We start from the raw sequence: 20,058 nt of genomic DNA, 5'->3' as shown, positions 1-20,058 counted from the left end.
TGCCTTCCTTCTGTTGAATACTTCACCGGACGCCTTTATTACTTTGGTAATGATCATTCATAACTAGAAACTATGCTCCTAAAAAGAGCCCAAAGCCTGCTTTCTCATAGGATTCGGGTTAGGACTCCGGCGTCCTCTTTAACGTTTCCCTGGAGCAAGGGTTAGCCTCAGTGGATATTTGGGAGGCAGAGCCCGGACACTAGGGCCTCACAGGGATCACAGATGGGTCATCCGCCCGAAACCTTTCTTACATCCAGTCCGGGCCTGGCCTCGGGCCGGCCGCTCCCCCCGTCCGCAGTTTCCAGTAAGAGTCTGGGACGGAATCCACCGCCTGCCGGCGCCCGCCAGGCCGGGGGCCAGGAGGTGGGTAGCGGGTCCCCGAGGGAGCGGGAGCAAAAAACGCCACCCCTGCTGGGGTTTCTGGCTTCTTGCCATTGTTCAAAATGGGGAAGAACCTTCGGAAGGCCTCGCACTGGCCCTCGGAAGAAGACGTGTTCCCGACCCTGGGGATCCCAAGTGAGGGTTCGAGGCTGGAGCGCAGAAAGGTGGGGGGGCTCCGGAGCTCGGCCCGCCCAGGATACCCCACATGGAACTGTGAAAGTCTCAGGCTTTCAGATTTGAACAGAAGAGGCGGAGCGGCCGGGCCCGAAGCTCCGACGGCCATTGGCTGCGGCAGAGCTGTGACATCAGCGCCGAGGGGCGCTAGAGGGAGGGCGCGGGAGGAGCCTGGAAGGGGAGTGTCCGCGCTGCTCCCAGCCCCGAGAGCCCGAGAGCCCGAGGGAAACCAGCGCCGGCGCTGACATGGGCCGCCAGCCCGGCTGCCCAGCGGAGCCCACCGAGGGGAGCGCACAGCCGCGCCAACCCCACTCCCGGGGCTCTGGGGACCAAGGTAGGCGACGCACACCCCTCTGGCCTTGACAGCCGCGCAAGGCCCTGCTGGGCTCGAGCCCCACTAAGGGGCGGAGAGCATTGAAAGAGCCGGGAAGGGGGCCGTTGCTTGGGGAGAAGGACGCAGAGACCCTCGGTCTTCGGCGTCCGCCCGGGAGAGGCGGGCTGCGGGTGGGGAGGCGGCGGGGCTGCTCCGCTGCTGGGAATCGGAGCCGCTCACCGCGTTCCAGAAGAGTGGGGTTTGGGGAGCCGGGGGTGGCGGAGAGCCCGGCGCCGCGTCGCGGGGACTCAATTTCCTCTCCCCAGACTGAGACTCCCGGGTCTGGCGAAGGGCGCTGCTCAGGGAGGGGTGAGGGGCAGGTTTCTAAGGTCCACCCTCTTGCCCAGGAATGGGGTGTGTGTCGCTGTGGGCAGGAGCACAACAATCGGCGGCGCGCAGCTCGCGGTCTCCCCGAGGGGGGCGTGTGCGCGCCGAGTTCTCCATGAATAAGAACCGAATTCTTGGCCTGGAGTGGCACAGGCGTGTACACGCGCTCGCGTACTCACACTGCAGTACACGCCGCCCAGTGTCACCGGGCTGGGGAGAACCGAGGGAAGGAGCTGCCTGGAAGGGAACGGCCCAGGGAACAAATTCTCTCCCCCGCCTCCCGCGAGCCCTTCCTCCGCCCCGCCAGGCCCCAGCCCCGCCCGCCCGCCGCCTCCCAGGACTTGGAGGCCAAGGCCGTGAGAGGCCAGGGCTCCTAGAAGGGGTGGGGCCCAGCCGAGCTGGGGCCCTCTTTGGATCGGGGAGACGGCTTCGCGCGGAGCCCGCAGCCGGGTGCTCCTGGAGCACGGCGCTCGCGACTGGTTAAGGTTTTAACCACCTGCTTGGGGCGGTGGAGCCCTGGATCGCGGTCTCAGGCTCCGCCCCCTCCCTGGAGCGCCCCCAGCCGGAGGAACAAAACTGCCCCCCGCGGCCGCGGGTGAGTGGGGGCCCGGTCGCGAGCGCTAGGCGGGAGCCCGGGCTGGAGGGCTGCGCTTGATTTGGCGCCGCTTCCTGGGAGAGGAGTGTGTGTGTGAGAGAGAGAGAAAGAGAGCGAGTGAGCGAGGGGGAGAGGGAGCAGAGCGAGCGCACTGAGGCTGGCTGAGGGGGAGGGGTGCTCTCTGCTAACTCAAACCAGGTTCCTGGTGTTTGTCCGATGAGAGCTGCGGCCTGGGCTTTGGAAGTTTTCCTTTTCTCCCTGGGAGAATGGAGGGGAAATACAGTGCTTTCTCTTTGCTCGTCGGAGAACTTCTCCCCCTCCAACACCCCCACCCCTTATAATCTGCTGGGCTCCCAGTTCCCTCGCTGGGTCCAAGGTGCCCAGGTGGCCAAGCTGTTGAATGGGGAGTCCTTGGGGGGTCCCTTTGCTGTGAAGCCCCCTACCCTTTCTAGAGGGTTAGGGTGCTAGAGGGAGACTGTCTCCATCCTTACCCCCAGCAACCATCTGTCCTGCCGCGGGAGTGTAAATAAGGAGGGGCCGGGGGCAGGGGCCTCCCGCAGCGCAACTTCTTTGCACAGTCTGGGTTTCTAATAACTCTGCAGCAGCCCCCGCCCCCTTTCTGAGGCTGGGGTGGAGGAGGGGACCACCGGCAGGATGGACTGAATTTTAAGAGAACAAAGAACAGGGCACAAAGAACCGGGGAGCTGAGCTGCGGGTTTCTTCTAGAAATGGGGGGGGGGGTTGCTGGACCGGAGCCAGGGGGCCCAGGCTACCCCAGGGCCCTGAGGCAATAATGTAGCTTCCAGTGGGATCCTGGGCGGTAACATCCCTGCCGGGGTCGTGTGGGACCCGCTGGCATCAGCTGCCTGGTGTGAGCCACCCATGTGACTGACTGATTAGCTGGTTTATCTCTGAACTTGGACTTTGCCCCTCCACTCCTTGAGGACTGCTGCTTCTTCCCACAGTGGGGAACCCTGGGGATACCGAGGCTTCTCTGGTTTTCCCAGAGATCCTGGTGACCCTGCAGGGACTAGGGAGGGGCCCGTGTGATGAGACAAAGTGAGCCTGCTCCCAAGTTGTAGTTTTTGGGTGACTCTCAACCGCTCTTATGGCGCCCACAGTTCACAGGGTCCCTGCTCACCGAGGACCTGTGCCGTGTGGTTGGCACCTTTGCCCCGAGGCTTTCTTCCACTTTCTGTCAACCCACTTTCCCCCTCACCCCATGTCTTTTTCAGACATGCCCACCCACCAGTGTTTGCCCCATTCCAAAGTGTGTACCCAACCTGCTTCTGTCCTCTTGCCTCGGAACTGGCAGTCCGGGCTCCCAGTCTGGAGACCAGGAAGTGACAACCAAAATAGGTCTCAACTCTTTTTAAGGCAGGGGGTAAGAGGTGAGCAAATGTTGACCCGGGAGAGGACCACGTCAGGGCTTCTGCCGAAGGCCTCGGAGTTTCCAGCCCCCTCCACCTTTGGAGTTAGTTGTTGATTGATTTCTGTGTCCAGGACAAGCTGTTCCCAGCTGTGACAGTTAAGGTGTTTGATATGGCCTCTGGCTTCTTTATCTCTCCCCTCCCACATCCACCCCCAATTTGGGTTGAGAGCAGAAGGGTCTGAAGCCATTGTGTTGAGAATTTCTGGGGGTGTCACCTCCACCCTGCCCTGGCTGGACATCCCACAGACTCGGTCTCACAGACTCAGAGGCGCTTGTCCCTGTGTGGGGAGGGAGGAGTCTGTCCCTCCAAGGAACAGGAGAGCTGGGTTGATGCCAGAGATAAGGCTGGGGGTGGAGAGCGGGTTGAGCAATCTCTCCCTGGGAGCAGGGCTGACCTGAGCTTCGCCTAGGTCCTCTGACCTATGCACTGGAGGCTTTACCTGGGCCTTGGGGAAAGGGACCAAGTCCCAGAGCGAGGGGCACTTCAAGGGGTAGTCTGATGGAATGTTCCAACCACCAACTCTGGCCACTACTGTGAGGTGCTCCTGGAGGGCTGGGCCCGTGCCAGCCTTCTCTGGACAGGAACCTGGACAGTAGTTACGGAGGGACTCCAAGTGACAGGGGCACAGCCCTTTGTGCTTCCAGTCTTTTTGGAGGAAGTTTAGCCAGTAGTTTCCCCGCCTTCCCGCTCACCAGGCCCCTGAAGCCCCCGCTTAAATGCGCTTCCTTAGGAACCTCTTGCTTCCAGCTTACGAACCCCCGTGTCTCCCCCAGCTCGAAGCTCTGGCTCCCTGCCAGAGTGGCAGTGCGGGCATCTGAAGCCCTCCTTTGCCTAGAACACCCACCTCCCAAGCTGAGGAGGGGTCTCCCTTTGGGGCTCAGGTGAGAGTTTCTGGGAGGGTGTTGTGAGTGCATGCTGGTGTTTGTCCTTCCGTCATCCCGGGGCTGGTACCTCTGAAAAACAAGAGTGCTTCTCAGGGGAAGACCCCAAGGCACCTCAGTGCTTGTCCCCACCCTTAGCCTTGGCCTTGATGGTGCCGGTGAGGACAGCTGGAGCAGCCTCCAGTTCCCTGCAGGAGTCTCCGCTCTCCCCCTTCACCACCTGTGCCTGTGCAGTCACTGAACTTGGTCTGAGACCCCAGCTTTGAATCTCCCCAGAAGTGACAGTGCCCCTCTTTCCTCTGTGCTCTGCACGCTTCTGCCCTTGGGTTCCACTTGGTACAACTCTCTCCTTAGAATGTCTTTTCCCTCCTTCCCCCAGGATGGAGTTCAAGCCTTGGTCAAATGCTAGAGGGCTAGTGAGTCCCAAGGAGCCCAGGAGGAACCTCGGGGCCAGCAGCACAGTGTGCAGATGCCTCTCAGGAGGGTTGTGCAGGCGCAGAGGAGGCCGCGTGTGTTATTTGTTGCTGGTGGCACCCGGGGTCTCTCAGATTCCTGAGTTATCTCTTACCCTTAACCTGGAAGGAAAGGGGGGTGTTTCTCTTTTCTCTGCCTTACCATCCTTGTCAAACTGGAATCAGAAGTAGCTGAAGTCCTGCCTGAGAGAAGCCAGGCTTCTCCATCCTGCGTCACCAAAAGCTGAAAGGTGACCAAGGCAGAAACACTGAAATCAGGAAGAAGCCTGGGCCAGGCTTCCAGAACCACTGCCGGAGTGGGCTGTAACGGGAGGGCAGAGTCTATGCCTGGGCTTCAGTGGCTTGGAGGATCCTTTCCCCCGCTACAGATAATCTGAGGGACGCTGGAATTTAGAAAAAGCTCCCTGGAGCCTTTTGGATTAGGCGTCCCCAGGTACGCGCCCTGGGCGGATACTGTGTGCTGTTTGAGCTTGGGGAGTGATAGCCAGGGTGTTGCTGGGTATGCCGACGTCTCCTCACACCTCGCAGACATGGGGTGCCTGTGTTCCACCACACGTAAGCGTGCCCACCCATCATGCAGCTCCGTGCTCAGCTTCCCGGGTGCAACGGGCTCTGTGGGGAGCCGGGACCCAAAATGTCACTTTACTCCCCACACCACCACCGAGCGTCAAGCTCTTAGGAGAGGTGGGGTGAGACCAATCAAAGCCCCTCTGATCTGATTTCACGTGCAGCCTGCTTCCTTCTGAGATGGGGATGGGGAGGAGCCCTGCTGTGGGGCAGGACCACCTCTCCCAGGTGCGGGACACCTGACCTGCCCTGCTTCCTGCCTCCCCTGGCTCTTCCTTCTGTGAGGGTGGCTAGCGGGCTCCGGGAAACACACATTTCCAGGAAGGGCCCTGCAAACAAGGGAAGCTGCCGGATGTCCTTGACTCACTGGCTCCTTCTTCTTGGCTCCTTGGTTGGTTGTCATTTCCGGTCACTCCCAGGCCCTGGCTCCTTTCTTGTCCGTTCTCTGAGCTGTTGGAATCCTCAGGCAGTGAGTAAGGGAAGCCTTCTCTTTGGCTCACCTCCTTCCCCTGGTTCAAGGCAGGTGGTTCTGGGATGAGGATGGAAGTGAGTTCAGGAGTGGAGGGAATGGGGTTTCCAGGCTGGGAAGATTTTAACCGGAAATTATATGCAAACCTATGTGCCTCCGGTGGGTGTTCGTGCAGCCTTAGCCTCATCAGATCTCCAAGGCCTGGGGTCCCAGCAGAGCACACAGTCCCCCACCGCACCCACATTATTGCTTGTGCCAGAGTGGAAAAGGCCCAGAGTTCAGAATCAGGCAGATCTAGGCTCTTCTCTCATCTCTGTTCTTACCAACTGTGTGACTTGGGTGAATCATTGAACTCTCTAAGCCTTCCTGTTCTTATCTGCAAGGTCGGGGGGACAATGATCATAATGCCTGGGATTGTTGGAAAGAATAGATGAGAAGGCTTCCTAATGCTCAGGACGGTGTATTTCACCTGAGTACCAAAAAGCAGTTTGATCAAAATAAGGCATCCACCCTGTGCTGGTTGCTAAGACAAGGCTGGGTAAATGCTACTCCTTTCTCGTATTCCTCCATGACCTGTGGCCCTGGGTGGTTATTACGCGCTGCAGGGACTGTCCCCCTGAGGCTGGGGGACAGCATTTACAACAGCATTTCCAGAGTAGGTTCCTCAGCTCAGCACCTTGGTATCTGCCAGGACCCACTCAGCCTGTGGATCCGAAGATCTCCTCATTACAAGGCACTCTTTGGACCAGACTGCGCTCCCTCTTTTATATTTGCCAACGACGAAAGGGTGAATTAGCCAAGCCATAGTATGCTTTCCCACAACCCAGCCTGGCTGAGTTATTGACATCGATTTCCTATCAACTGAGAGAACTGTAATTTCTGAAGATGGTGGAGACTATCTGTAGGAATCCATTGGTGAGCATGCCCATTAAGGGCACTAGCCCAAGGACAGCACTGGGGACAGGCGTACTGCGGGGAGCCAGGTGGGCAGAACATCCGTTCACCCTGCATGAGGCCCTGGGTTTGAGACTCAGCACCCCCTTCAAAAGAAAAAGGAATACAAGGCTAGTTATTCATATAACTTTAGCTTTTCTGGGAACTACATTTTACAAACTAAAGAAAGGTGGATTTAAAAAAAATAATAACCCAGTACATCTAAAATAATGTCACTTCCATGCAATCATAAACTATTAATACACAAATTATTAAATACTAGTAATTTTAATTAACATTATTTAATCAATAATTGATTTAATAAGTTAATATTGTTTTTATATGAAGACTTCCAAATTCAGCATGTATTTTACATGGAAAACACATTTCAATTTATTTAACTGAAGACCTAACTCGGAGCCTTGTACGTGCTAGCAAATGCTCTGTCACTGAGCTACATTCCCAATCCCCCTCCCTTTTTCTCTTTTGTGGTATTGAGGATTGAACCTAGGGGCATTAATCCATTGAGCTATGTCCCAGATCCACCCCCCACACACACTTTTTTTTTTTAATTTTGAGACAGGATCTCTCCAAGTCACCCAACCTGGCCTTGAACTTGTGATTCTCCCGCCTCAGCCTTAGGAATCCGTGAAAAGACACAGACCAGAATACACTTTTAAGAAATGTTTACCTCATTACTAATCAAAGAAATGCGAATTACATACCATAGTTGTGTGCCACTGTGCCCAGCTCTTTTGCAATTTAAAGTATTTCTAAACTCCATCTGGAAGACTACCTAGATTAAAAAAGCAAAAAAAAAAAAAGTTCAAGTAGGGATAATACCCTACCGAATGCTCAAAAGATATTGTCCATAGTGACATTCTAGACCTGGTTTAGAAATAAACAGAGCAACGAACAGAACACACCTGGAAATAGGCCCAAGCCTGGAGGTGTCATCAGGAGTTGCACACGTGGTAAGGTGGCATCTGTTGCTTTGATTACATTTTAAAACAGTCAATTTTATAAGGGAACAGGAACTCAAATTATTATGGGTCCTTTAAAATTTTATAAGTCACAGACATCTCTGGTTTGGGATATTCCCTTCCTAGTATTTCCCCCCTCAGTGGTTTTTAAAAAAATTATTGTATTTCCTGGTATTTAGAAAAGGTGAAAATATTCATAAACTCAAGGATAGGAAAGATCTTTAACGTCTCCATGATGTTAAAGCCAGAATGCCTGCAGCAGATTTGACCATGTACCTAAGTAGTAAGCACTATGTAGAAGACGACTGTGAAATTACCAAAATAGAAGCAGGCGTATGATAAGTTTGCAAAAAATATCTGTAAACTATGGTGAAGATGTAAGCTTTAATATTTAAAGAGGTCATATAAATCCTTTGGAATATGTGAAGTTCCCACCTCACAGTAGAATAGGCTTCAACTAGCTATCCACAGAGAGAAGATACCGATGACCAGAAGACACTTAAAAAAAAAAATGCACACCTTCATGAATAATCAAAGAAATGCAAATTACAGGTTTGGAGGGAAGAGTAGTTTTTGTTGTTGTTGTAGTAGTTTTGCTACTTTCAATTCAATGAAAGAAAATGGAATCTGATGTTAGACCCCGTCATCCTGTGTTGTTAGGACTAGAACTTGGCCAAACCTTCTGAAAAATGCTAAACAACAGTAATTTTTGTCCAGGATCCTCTGGAAATAAAGACTGGGCATGTTCAACTGAAAGGGTGGTTATAAAAATCTCACCAGGCTGAAGCACCCTCAGCCTTACCAAGTGAACTGGAGGTAAAGATGAGAGTGTAAGGATGAGAATGTAAAGATGAGAATGTAATGTGTAGTGTGATCTGTTAACATGCAAATACTTTCACTCCAAAACGTGAACAATGGTTGGCTTTGTCTCACCGTCTACAATGGGAAGTGCCACTTGTATAATAAGAGGGAAAATGTCAAACTCAGCACTATCCCTTGGAAGTGTGGCGGAGGCTCTGTGCGAAATTTACATATTAATGGCTGCATTTTGTTCTTGATTTTTTGCCTTTCTGGAGTTGGAGCCCAGGGTCTCTCCCATCTAAGCCGGGGCTCTTCCACTCCCCCAGCCCTGATAGCTACATTTGAGAAAGCACAAACCAACAGCGGAAATTAACATTTTATTTACCTTAACTTATTCAGAATATTATTTGAGCATGTGATCAATATGAACTCATGAATGAGGTATCTTGTATTCTTGTTCTCATACTGACTCCGAAGCCTGGTGGGTACTGTACACGGTACCATGTGTCACTCTGGACTGGCCACATTTCCAGTGCCCAGTAGCCTTGTGCAGCTGGTGGCCGCCATGTTGTATGGCCCAGGTGTGAATTATTGAATAACTCAGTGGCGGCAGAAAATGGAAGTCACAGAGAAGTTCTGGCTTGGACTCTTGCTTTCTTCTGTGCCCTGTTTACTCTTGAGCCTGCTCTGACGGATGCACCCCCCTCCCCTGTGGCCTGCTGTTCCCTGTGCCCCCAGCAGGGATGCCTAGGGAATGTGCATGGCCTCCCAGCTCTGGAAGCCATGTAGTGACTTCTGGGACTTGTTCACTTTCTCTTCCAGGAAGGGTCACACCAAAGCAGAGGATGTTTATCTTTAGGAAACGGGGTGTGCCCCAGTGTGGCCCGGCAGTGGCTGGTCCAGATCGACTGGCTGGCAGAGAAGGCAGAGCCGGTGCCCAGCCTGCGGGTTCCGAGAGCAGGGTTTGGTCAGGGCTCCAGTCCTCCCCACCTCCTCGGGAGCTGGAACTACCCAGGAGCCCAGGTGAAGCTTGCAGCAGGGCCTGGGCGGTTCCATTCCTAAGCAAAATGGGGGTGTTCTGGCTTCTGCTTCCCGTGATCCCCTCCACCTCTCCCCTCCCAGGGAGTCAGAACCCTGGGAGGATCCTGTTGGAGAAGGTTTCCATGCAGCCATCCTTGGGGACGGACTCTAACGGGGGAGTCGTGAAGTAAGCCTTGGTTCTCAGGGTGTGCGATACCCGCCCCACCCAACTTCTCAGCTGTGGACATCTGCAGAGGCCAGGCAGTAGCACCTCCTGCATAAACCGTGTGCCCTAAGTCGGCCAGAAGTGGGCTCACATCACCTCGCAGAAGCTGTGGGGGGAGTGAGGGATGAGCCCACCTGAGCCATCGCTTCCCTTTCTGCTAAATTGGGGCAATCACGGCTCACTCCTTACAAGGTTGCTTTGAGGCTCAGAAGCACCCATTTCTTTTGTCCCCAGACAACGCCTGGCACTCTGCACCCCCCCCCCCCCCCCAGTAAAGGAGCGCTGTTGACATCCTGCTTTCTCTGCACATGGCCAGAGGCCGGGTGCCGGTTGCCCTTGCGTGACCCCCCAGGGCCCCCTTCTTGTTTTCTCCTCCTTTTCGGTGATGGGTGCAGCTGAGCTGGCTAGAGGACTGGCAGAAGCCAAGCCTCACCTGCTCGGGATATCTCTGACCGAATCCCACTGTTCTGTGGGAGGCTGGCCTCCAGCTTGGAGCTTCAGTGTCCCTGGACAGAGGCCAGTCTCCGGTGGGGTGGGAGGGATAGCTGTCACCTCCTGCTCAGCCGAGGAGGCTCAGGATCAGGAAGCAGCTGCTGGGGAACAAGTTCTCCTTTTGAGGGAGTCTTAACTCTCCCTGTTCCCCTGACACCAGATTGCTATTGATGACCCACTTTCTCCTCCCAGGCAACGTAAACAAGGACCGAATAAACAGGTCCAACTTGGGTGGCTGGGGGTGGGCGGGGAGGAAGAAGACGGACATCAGTGGCCATTGGGGAGGAGAGGGAGAGCAAATGAATGGCCAGGGAAGCCTGTTCACGTCCCCAGCAGCTGAGTCCTGGGAACTGGAACTGGAGAGCCACAAGTGGCCTTGAAATTGAAACCTTTTTGAGACAGGGTCTTGCTAAGTTGCTAGCACTCGCCATGCTCCTGCCTGGGTCTCCCAAGTCACTGGGATGACAGGCATGCGTCCCTGCCCCCAGAAGTTGAATCGATAGCATGTGTGGATGTGTCCCTCTGGACACAGCTCCATTGCTGAATCCTACTTGTCGGAGAGAACTTGGCCATAGTCCTGGGGTCACTGGGACTCTGAGCAGTCCTGGGACTAGGGTGCTGTTCCCCAGGACTAGGGTGCTGGTAGACGGAAGGCCTTCCACTCCCCTTCGCTAGCTCTTACTTTGGGCAAGATGGCACCAGGCGTGGAAGGTCTGGTGCCTGGCTGTGAGCCAGTGCAGGTATTGTCTCGCAGCAAGAGACTTGAGCTCTTGTGTCACCTGGGTCCCTTGCCAGCTCTGGCTGGGGCAACTCACCTCCTTGCCCCACAGCCTCCTCAAGGCCGCTGGGTTGGATAATCTCTGGCCCAGTGAGAGTTGCATTAACCCCCTCCACCCCACCACCTGCGAGGCTGCGTGAGGAAGTCACTGGGATCTGGACAGGACGCAGCAGAATGTTGACAGCTGCCCTTTGATCTGCAGGGAGGGTTGGCGACAGGACCCACCCAGGATTCCAAAATTCCAAAATGCTCAAGTCCTGAACTTGAAATGGTGTGACATTTGCATATCACCTACGCACATCCACCTATGTGCTTCAGTTCACCTCCGGGTTCCTTGTGACAATATAGAACATGAACACTGTGTCACCGTTGGTCCCTGTCCAGGAGAGATTCATTTTTCTTTTGACCGGGTTTGACAGGAGGTTCATCCAGTCCACAGATGTGGGGTCCACAGATATAGGATGCCAACCATATATTAATTAAAAAACAGGAAAACTAAAACGTACCAATGTACAAACTGACAACAGACACCTATGTGATCTTTAAAGACTGCTCACACGCGCACGTGCCCGTGAGTCAGGTGTTTTTTATGTGACTCGCTCACGCTTTTATACTACATCCCTATTTTAGTGCATGGAGCCCTGGAGTGGGCAGTAAGCCCTGGCTTGAATTCATGACCTAGGCCAAGTCCCTCGATTTGGTCTCTCCGTCTCTGGAAGGATGACCTCACCACCCCCAGGTATAATCACGGAGCTGTTTCAGGTTCCCATCCTGGGCTGCTAGTTTTTGCTTTGTAACTGTGGCTGTTCAGGCTCTAAACATTTTCAGTGCAAGGACCTTAAACTCCTTGCACACGTTTTCAAGTAAGAAGGCCTTTCCGAGGTGTGCGTGGGGCTAAAGATCCCAGTGGTTCTGAAGTCAGCTGGGTCCCCTGCGGTCCCCGCCGAAGCCATTTAGCAACGCGCTTCAAAGCACCAACGTCTCTGCCACTCAGCCACCCTCAGGCCCCCTAGCTCCCCTCAGCCCCCCTCAGCCTTACGCACTGTTTGAGTAAAACACTCTTCTGCCTTCGCCAGGCCTTCTTGTCTTTGTCGGCTCCTTGTCTTTGCTGGCTCCAGGCCTGCGAGTGTTCCAGAAAGTGCCTGATCTTTCTGGGGTGACAAGGCAGAGCCACTAGCCTTTACAGACAGGTGAGTCCCAGGACACACTGAGCCGCCTTGGGTAGCAGAATGCCTCCCGTTTTGGCAAAGTTGAGTTCTGCCCCCACCCGGCTGGTGACACCCAACCCTGGGCCGAGTCCCTGCTTCCAACACCTGCCCTGAACGCGTCCCCGGCCTCCGCCTTAGCCAACCCATGTCCTGAACCCTCTCCTCTTTTCCCAAAACTCCCACAACAGCCCGACCACATTCCTGCCTCTCTTCCCCTGTAAAACCAACGGCAGGAGCTTCCAGGTACAAGCGGCCAGGGAATGACCCGTTTTCTTCAGGCACCCAGAATGGCATCCAGGCTCCTCACCTGGTCTGACATGGAAGGCCGTGTGTGGCCTGACCCGGGCCCAGGTGGTCTTTCATACTAGCCCTTAAGCACTGCAGTCAGCTCCCACCTCAGGGCCTTTGCATGTGCTGCCCTTCCCCTAGACGTTCTTGACACGGCCGGCTCCTCATTGCTCAGTTCTTAGCCTGTGATGCCTTCCTCAGAGGACCTCCCCTCGCCTCCTCCTCACTCACAGCACCCCATTTCCCCGGCCACAAGGGTTTGCTTTATTTACAGCTTTGAACCTCAGTCCCACCCACCTGCACCTCTCTACACACAGGAATATAGCAGTGTCATCTCCGCTGCTTTATCTCCAGAACCTCATCGACTACCATCGTCCCTCGGAATCCAGGGGCATGGGTTCCAGGACCCCCTCAGGTGCCAAAATCCAAGGATGCTCAAGACTCTTCTGCAAAGTGTCCTAGTGTTTGCAGAGAAGCTGGCCATATCCTTGCACAGGGCCTCCCAGATCCTTCCATCAGCCCTGGGTTACTTAGGACACCCAACACCGTCAGCATATCGTGCACGTAGTTGTTACACAGTGTTGCTCAGAGGAAGCCCACAAGGAGTAGGAAGCCTTCAGTACAGACAAGTTTTTTCTCCCACCGAATATTTTCAGCCAGTGGTTGGTTCAGTCTGTGGATTGGAACCCCCCGGGCATGGAGGTCAGTGCATGTGGACGTGTGGCTGTTGGAGACCTGCAATAAGTAGGGCGACGAATGAATGGAGAGGGAACGTGAGCCTCTTGCAGCCGGTGCGCGTCACGACTGAAGTCAGGCCTTGCCAAGGCCCTTTGCCCTACTGTCCAGCCACGTCACTCGGAGCTGGTATTGGACGGATGGCTGGAACCCCGGGGGCGGCTGCCCTCAGTGTGGGCGTTGGAGCATGTGAACCCCAGGCCCTGGGTTAGCCGGGGGTCAGCGGCAGAGTGGGAGGGCGGCCTGCCTGTCCCGGGAGAGCTGAGGGCTGGATCCCGCCCCGGGCTGCTGTGCCAGGGCCGGGTGGCTGCCTGGGCATTTGGAGTGGGATGCGTTGGTTCATCCTGTACCCTCTGTCTGAGGAGGGCCTGCTGGGCCGGCTGATCTGGGAGGGTGGCCAGAGGTCCAGGCAAGTGTTGCCACCCACGGTCTCAGGGGCCGAGCAGAGGGTGTGGCCAGCGAGGCCCAGCCAGGAAGAGCTGCTGCTCTGGGGAAGGTTCTGTGGTCAGGGGCACAGAGGGTGGAGGAATCGGCCCTCAGCGCCCAGGACGGCTGCTCTGCTCTCCTTACCCCGCAGGGGTGTGGGATGTGGCTTCGGGGTGGAGTGAGTGCGCCCCACAGGGCTGGGCTCTGGGGAGTGGCCACCGGTGTCACGGGGCAGCCTATTTTAGCTGCTTCCCCGGGGCTGAGTCACGGTGCTTAGCAGCACCCCTCCCGAAGCCGCAGCTCCTGAGGCGGGTCCTCTTCCAGGTGGGCCCTCAAGGCCCCGCTCCAGGACCTGCCCAGGCTCGGTTGGAGCAAAGGCTGTCAGACCCTTCCTGCCATCTCCTCACCCCCAGGGCCTCTGTTAGTGGACAGTGAAACCAAGGACACGAAACTGCCCTGTAGCCAGCTGCCGCTGGCCCTGAAGCCCGCTGCCGAGCCCGTCCCCCTGAGCAGAAGCTCTGGAACTCCAGAGCCCCGACCCCAGGCTGTGGCTCCATCGAGGCCCCAGGTCTCAGGACCCTCCCGATGGATGTCCAGGATGGTTTGTCACAGGCCACGGCCTGCTATCCATGCCCTGGGAGGGGGACCTCAGTGGGCAGGAGGGATGTGGGGCAGACCCGTCCGTCTCAGTCTCTGGTGTGGGGCTGAAGGGGGTCCTGGGGCTCCGTGGCTGGCCCAGGTTGGAGGGGCATGAATGTGGCAGGCCACACGCCGTTGCCCTGTGACCCTGCCCTGTAGCCCTACCTGCAGGGCTGAGCTGGGAGGGGTGGCTGATGGGAAGGGGGGTCCCCTGGCCTGTGGCTGCAGCAGCCTGACACTTGCTCCCTCCGGGTGGCCACAGAGGTCACCAGGGGTACCCTCTGCATTGCTCACTTCAGATGGGAAACCACAGTGCTTGCCGGTCCCCCGGGCCAGGGAATTTTTGCTGTCACAGTGAAACCCTGACGCAACCCTGGAGTTCACAGCACGGACTCCCACCCCATTCTGACCCTGACACCCCCTCCTGCCCCTTCCGTTGTTTACCTCGTAAATAATATCAATATCCATCTGTTTTCTTTTGTTTTGTTTTGCTACTGGGATTGAGCCCAGGAGCACTCGACCACTGAGCTGCATCCTGGCCCTTTTTAACTTTTTTTTTTTTTTTTTTTAAATTTTGAGACAGGGTCTCCTTAAGTTGCCCAGGCGGACTTAGGATCTGCCTGCCTCAGTCTCCCCACTTTCTGGAACTATAGGCCTGGGCCACCGTGCAGTGACATTTCTCAGGAGCAGTTCTGACTCCCCCAGGGACACAGGGCTATGTCTGAAGACTGGGTTGTCAAGGCAGGGGGAATGGATGCTGTTGGCATCTGGTGGGCAGAGGCCATTATTCCTGGGAGCGTCCCAGCCTGCAGAGAACTGCCCCAAACCCAAACAAAAACTGTCCACTCCAAAGCCTGGGCAGTGTTGGAGCTAGCTCTGGGATTATGCAAGAACTTTCCCGAGGCAGCAGGCGGCTCCTCCCTTCTCTGGGTCCCCTGGCCAGCCCTGGGGGGAGCACTCAATTGGTGGCCATCACTGAGAATGGCCTGGGGTGGGCAGAGGAGCACGGGAGCTGGGGCCTCAGCCTGGTCCCCTGGCTGTCGCCTGGGGCGTAAACCCAGATGACTCACCCGGCTTCAGTGAACTGTTCTCTCCTGCATGGATGAAAGAGCTGCCCTGGGTGTCCCTTCCAGTGATTAGAGATGCCAGCATTCTGGGAGCCGGACTGGGAGCTGGCAGGTGGAAGCCCTGGTGTCAGAAGCCGAAAGGATCCGCAGGGGTCGCATTGAAGCCGCTTATATTTCCTTCTGTGTCCAGCATGACCCATGCAGACCCTACCTTCCCTTTCTCTTTTGAGCCAAAAGGTTTTCCTCAAAGTTCGGCCCGTGACTGGCCCAGGGGTTGACCTGTGGTGTGGACAAGTTGGTGAGCCATGGCCCATGGGCCAAATCCATTCTGCCACCCGGGTTTGTAAATAAATGTGGGTTTTGCTTTGGATTTTTTACCTTTGGTATAAAGGATGCAGTCTGGGAACAATCATGAAAGAGATGCCCAGGGCAAGGTATTGGGGGCCTGGCACACTCTAACGTCCCAGCGCTCCATGTCACCAACACTGCTGTTCTGGTAAATAAGATTTTGTTGGGACACCTGTGTCTGGTGGTTTGCATATTGGCTATCTCCCCCACCACACACACTGGGGATTGAACCCAGGGGCACTAGAGACCAGTTCTCACTCAGTTGCTTGGGGTCTCACCAAGTTGCTGAGGCTGGCTTTGAACTTGCGATCCTCCTGCCTCCGCCTCCTGAGCCACTCAGATTACAGACGTGAGCCACCGCACCTGGCTTATGGCTGTTTTGTCCTCTAAGATAGAATTCAGTAGCCGTGGCAAAGACTATATCAGCTACAGAGATGAAAACATTTGCTCTCTGGTCCTGAACAGAGTGTTTGCTGAGCCCTGATCAGGCTGTTCAATGTCTGTCTAGAGGTGGAGGCAGGACAGGGAGGAGCCAGAGGACAGGGAGGATGCTGGTTGGGGTTCAGGCATGTTAACTTGCTGAGTGTCTGATGGGAGGAGGGAGAGCTGGCCCATCAGAGGGTCATCTCAAGGCTCCCGGGAGAGCCCTCTCTGGCTCTGCGGCGCGTCCCTGAGAACTTGGTGCTAGCTGGAGCGTGAGCCGTATCTAGGGCATGGTGAGGGGCACTCTGCTGGTAGGGGAGGCCATCAGACTGGGCTGCAGGGACTTAGGTGGAATGAGAGTGTGGGGGGAGGGTGTCAGAAGGCACAGAGTTCAGGGTGGGAGCCCCGGAGCTGTGCCGTGGGCTGAAGTGAAGACAGAAGGTGAGAAACTGGGGGTCCTGGGAGGGCGGGAGGGAGGTGTCTGACTTTCAAAGGACAATTGAAGACCAAATAGGTGGCACCCAGGACTAGACAGAAAGCAGGACACAGAGCCCAGAGGACAGGTCTCAGTTCAGGCAGGGGCGGGGAGGACTGGCCCTGGCCAAGGCCTTGGGGAGCCTCGCCTGAGCCTGGGGTGTTGGGGCCCAGAGGGTGAGCTGCTGCCACAGGACAGCCCTCAGTGCAGAAGCTGGAGGACTGGCCTTGAGGGAGGGGTGGGCGGTCCCTGGATCCAGGGGATCGCCTGGATGCGAGATCCGGGGGACAGTTTTGTTTTAGCCAAGTGAAGGAAGGAGGAGGGACCACCCAGGCCCTGCCCCCTGTTCTGAGCTGTGCAGAGTGAAGGGTGGGCCTGGAACCTGTGTCAGCAGGGCTGGGAGGGACACGCACTTGGAGGCCTCGCCCGGCCTCCCCTACCTTGCTGTGTTAGGGCTCTGCACCTGTCTCCCCCACCCTACCCAGGGGTAATGCCTCTGGGAAGAAGAGGGCTGGTTTGGCCTTGACTCTGAACTGGAGCTTGGCCTTTGCCGTGAGCCGTGTGGGTGGCGCACAAGGCTCTCCTGGGCCCCCTCTGTTGTTTGGATTTCTAGCTATCATCACCCAAGGGTCTGCAGGTTCTACAGGGACTAGATCATTTGGGGTCTAGTAACTACAGAAAGTGGGAGAGGTTCTCCTAATCTTGAGCTCCCTGGATGATCCTGAGCAAAGACCGCGGGGCCCCTCGCTGGAGATGCCTGGGCAGGATTTTCATTTATAGGGTACCCAGCAAGGACTAGGAGGCCAGGGAGCTGGTTCTGTGGGTGCTGGACACCCCACCCCAATTCTGATTCAGAAAGACAGCCAGGCCACCCACGCGTATGGAGGTACCAGGCAGCGTCTCTGTCTCCTTGGGCCTGACTTAACCACTCCCTTCTCTCTGAGGACTGTGACTCAAGCTGAGGTGTCCACCAACTTCATAGGGATGGGGGTAGACAGCAGGAAGAACTTTCAGCATGTCTCCAGACTGCCTTCCTGGGAATCCCTGGGCACCTTGACGCCCTTGACCCCAGCACTGTTTGTTCTAGTAGCAGCCTGGTTTGGTGAGGGGCGGAGATGGGGAGGCATTGTCCTTTAACAGATTATTTGTTTCTCAGGTTTCAGGAAAAATGTGTCTCTGGCTTACTGAACTCTAACCAGATTTGCAAAATCGCTCCTCTGCCCTGGGAGGCTGTGGATGGAGAAACGGGCAGCATTTTGAAATGGCTGGCTGGGTTGTGGAGCATCGTCTGATTTTTTTGCAGGGGAGCTGGCTTTAAGTGACAGCCCCGTGGCAGACGGGCTTTGGTGCTGGTGGCCAGCTGTGCTAACCCCTGCCTTCTGTCTGCTTTCAGCCCTATGATCTCCGCGTCCTCCCCTGCTCCACCTGCGGGACTTGGACTTCAGCCCTGACCTCCGGAGGGTGTGCCTCCTTCCCACCGGCAAGATGCCCATCCTCAAGCAACTGGTGTCCAGCTCCATGCACTCCAAGCGCCGCTCCCGCCTGGACCTCACGGCTGAGATGATCAGCGCTCCGCTGGGTGACTTCCGTCACACCATGCACGTGGGCCGGGCTGGGGACGCCTTTGGGGACACGTCCTTCCTCAACAGCAAGAAAGGTGAGCCCGACGGAGAGTCGCTGGACGAACAGGCCTCCACGTCATCTTCCAAACGCAGCCTCCTGTCCCGGAAGTTCCGGGGCAGCAAGCGGTCTCAGTCGGTGACCCGGGGGGACCGGGAGCAGAGAGACATGCTGGGCTCCCTGCGCGAGTCGGCACTCTTTGTCAAGAACGCCATGTCCCTGCCCCAGCTCAACGAGAAGGATGCCGCGGAGAAGGGCTCCAGCAAGCTGCCCAAGAGCCTGTCGTCCAGCCCCGTGAAGAAGCTGGGTGCTGGAGAGGGCAGCGGGGAGGAGGCGGGCGCGGGGGACCTGGGTCCCCGGCGGAACGGGGCAGTGGCTGCCTACCCCCCTGACCCCCTGCTCGACGAGCAGGCCTTCGGGGACCTGACGGATCTGCCCGTGGTGCCCAAGGCCAGCTACGGGCTGAAGCACGCCGAGTCCATCCTGTCCTTCCACATCGACCTGGGGCCCTCCATGCTGGGCGACGTGCTCAGCATCATGGACAAAGAGGAGTGGGACCCGGAGGAGAACGGGGGTGGCTACCGTGAAGAAGGAGGCCTCAGGGGCATCGCTGAGGGTCCCCCGGTGGCCGAGGCGGCCCCTCCCCTGGTGAGGCAGGACGGCAAGGGCGGCCCAGACTTGCCCCCACTGCCCTCCCACGCTCTGGAGGACGAGGGGTGGGCGGCGGCTGCCCCCAGCCCCAGCTCGGCCCGCAGCGTGGGCAGCCACACCACGAGGGACAGCAGCTCCCTCTCCAGCTGCACGTCGGGCGTCCTGGAGGAGCGCAGCCCGGCCATCAGGGGCCCAGACAGGGCCCGGGTCACCCTCCCCAGGCAGCCCGACAAGGAGCTGTCCTTCATGGACGAGGAGGAGGAGGAGGACGAGATCCGAGTGTGAGCCTGTGGGCAGGTCGCTGCTCCTGGGAGCTCTGGGGCTGTGTTTCTCTCTGCCCCCTGCCCCCTCCCCACTATGACCTTTGACCTTACCATGCCGGGGGGCAACCAAGAGCCTCCCGTGAGGCCGTAGACCCTGGACCTCGTGGATGAGGGGCACTGGCCGAGCCCTCGAGGACTGGGGGCGAAGGAGGCCCGGGGCCCACCGGAGGGGCTTGCCTGGCTTTGCAACGAGACCCCGCAGCTGCAGAGGCCCGCTGTGTTCTTGTAGCAGGAGTCATTTTTCCTCTCCGCCTCCCTTTCCTCTAGCCTCAAATGGATGCCAGATGTCAACCTGAGTTCCTGCCACGCGCAGCCACGCAGGTCATCCAGAGGCAGCCTCTGCTCCAGGGCCAAGGACACTGGGCGCCCCTTTCTCTCAATGGGGCCAGGGAACCTCGTGCAGCAGGAGGAAGGGGGTGCTCACAAGTCCTTCCCCCCTCCCCTGACTCCTGCCCCGGAAGCCTGGAGCCCCTGGGAGCAGGCTGGAGCAGGACAGCCAGCTGGACACTGAGCACAGCCCCTTCCAGGGAGCTGGGGCGGGGGGGTGGTGGTGGGGGGTGCAGAAGGAGAGCCCCCCCAGGATGACACTAGGAATAGGGCTGGGGCAGAGCCCTGTGGTTGTATTTGTCCTTTATTATTATTATGTTCAGATCCCACAGAGAGCAATATCAGGAACTGTCCCTAGGCTGCCACCGGAAGGAAAATGCAATCTTTTTTAGAAAACCTTTTTACTCCTTCTCCTGGAAATTCAGGGGCCGGTCCTGTGGCAAAGAACCCAGCCCAACTCTAGGGATAGGGGGTAGGTGTGGCTTTTGTTCCTCCCCCCCCCCCCCCCCCCCCCCGCTCCGTGTAGGAAAGTTCTGGAAAATGATTGTTAAAAAAAATAATAATAACACATCATTAGGGGGGAGCTGTGTCCTAGGCAGCTGCCCACCCCCCTCTAGGGTTC

The 20,058-nt window shown here is 56.8% G+C and overlaps 1 protein-coding gene across 5 annotated transcripts; it reads left to right on the top strand.

Moving 5' to 3' along the window:
- The first annotated feature begins 739 nt into the window (after positions 1–739).
- On the top strand, positions 740–19,834 carry Cdc42ep4 (CDC42 effector protein 4). 5 transcript variants are annotated; one of them, XM_027946329.2, is made up of 2 exons: positions 740–889; positions 17,909–19,834. In XM_027946329.2, the coding sequence occupies exon 2, from the start codon at positions 18,001–18,003 to the stop codon at positions 19,069–19,071; it is 1,071 nt and encodes a 356-aa protein (XP_027802130.2). In that variant the 5' UTR covers positions 740–889; positions 17,909–18,000; the 3' UTR covers positions 19,072–19,834. The 5 variants fall into 5 exon arrangements, with proteins under 5 accessions (XP_027802130.2, XP_027802131.2, XP_071459276.1 ...); XM_027946330.2 differs by lacking the exon at positions 740–889 and adding an exon at positions 1,649–1,850; XM_071603175.1 differs by lacking the exon at positions 740–889 and adding an exon at positions 13,824–14,131.
- Positions 19,835–20,058: the final 224 nt, after the last annotated feature.

The sequence above is a fragment of the Marmota flaviventris genome, chromosome 17 (genome assembly GCF_047511675.1).
Source record: "Marmota flaviventris isolate mMarFla1 chromosome 17, mMarFla1.hap1, whole genome shotgun sequence".
Lineage (NCBI taxonomy): Eukaryota > Metazoa > Chordata > Mammalia > Rodentia > Sciuridae > Marmota > Marmota flaviventris.
Note: the sequence above shows the minus strand (reverse complement) of the source record. Positions and strands in the feature narration are given on the sequence as shown.

Excerpts from the sequence above, each read along its gene's own strand:
- Cdc42ep4 (XM_027946329.2), top strand. The coding sequence starts at position 18,001 with ATGCCCATCCTCAAGCAACTGGTGTCCAGCTCCATGCACTCCAAGCGC.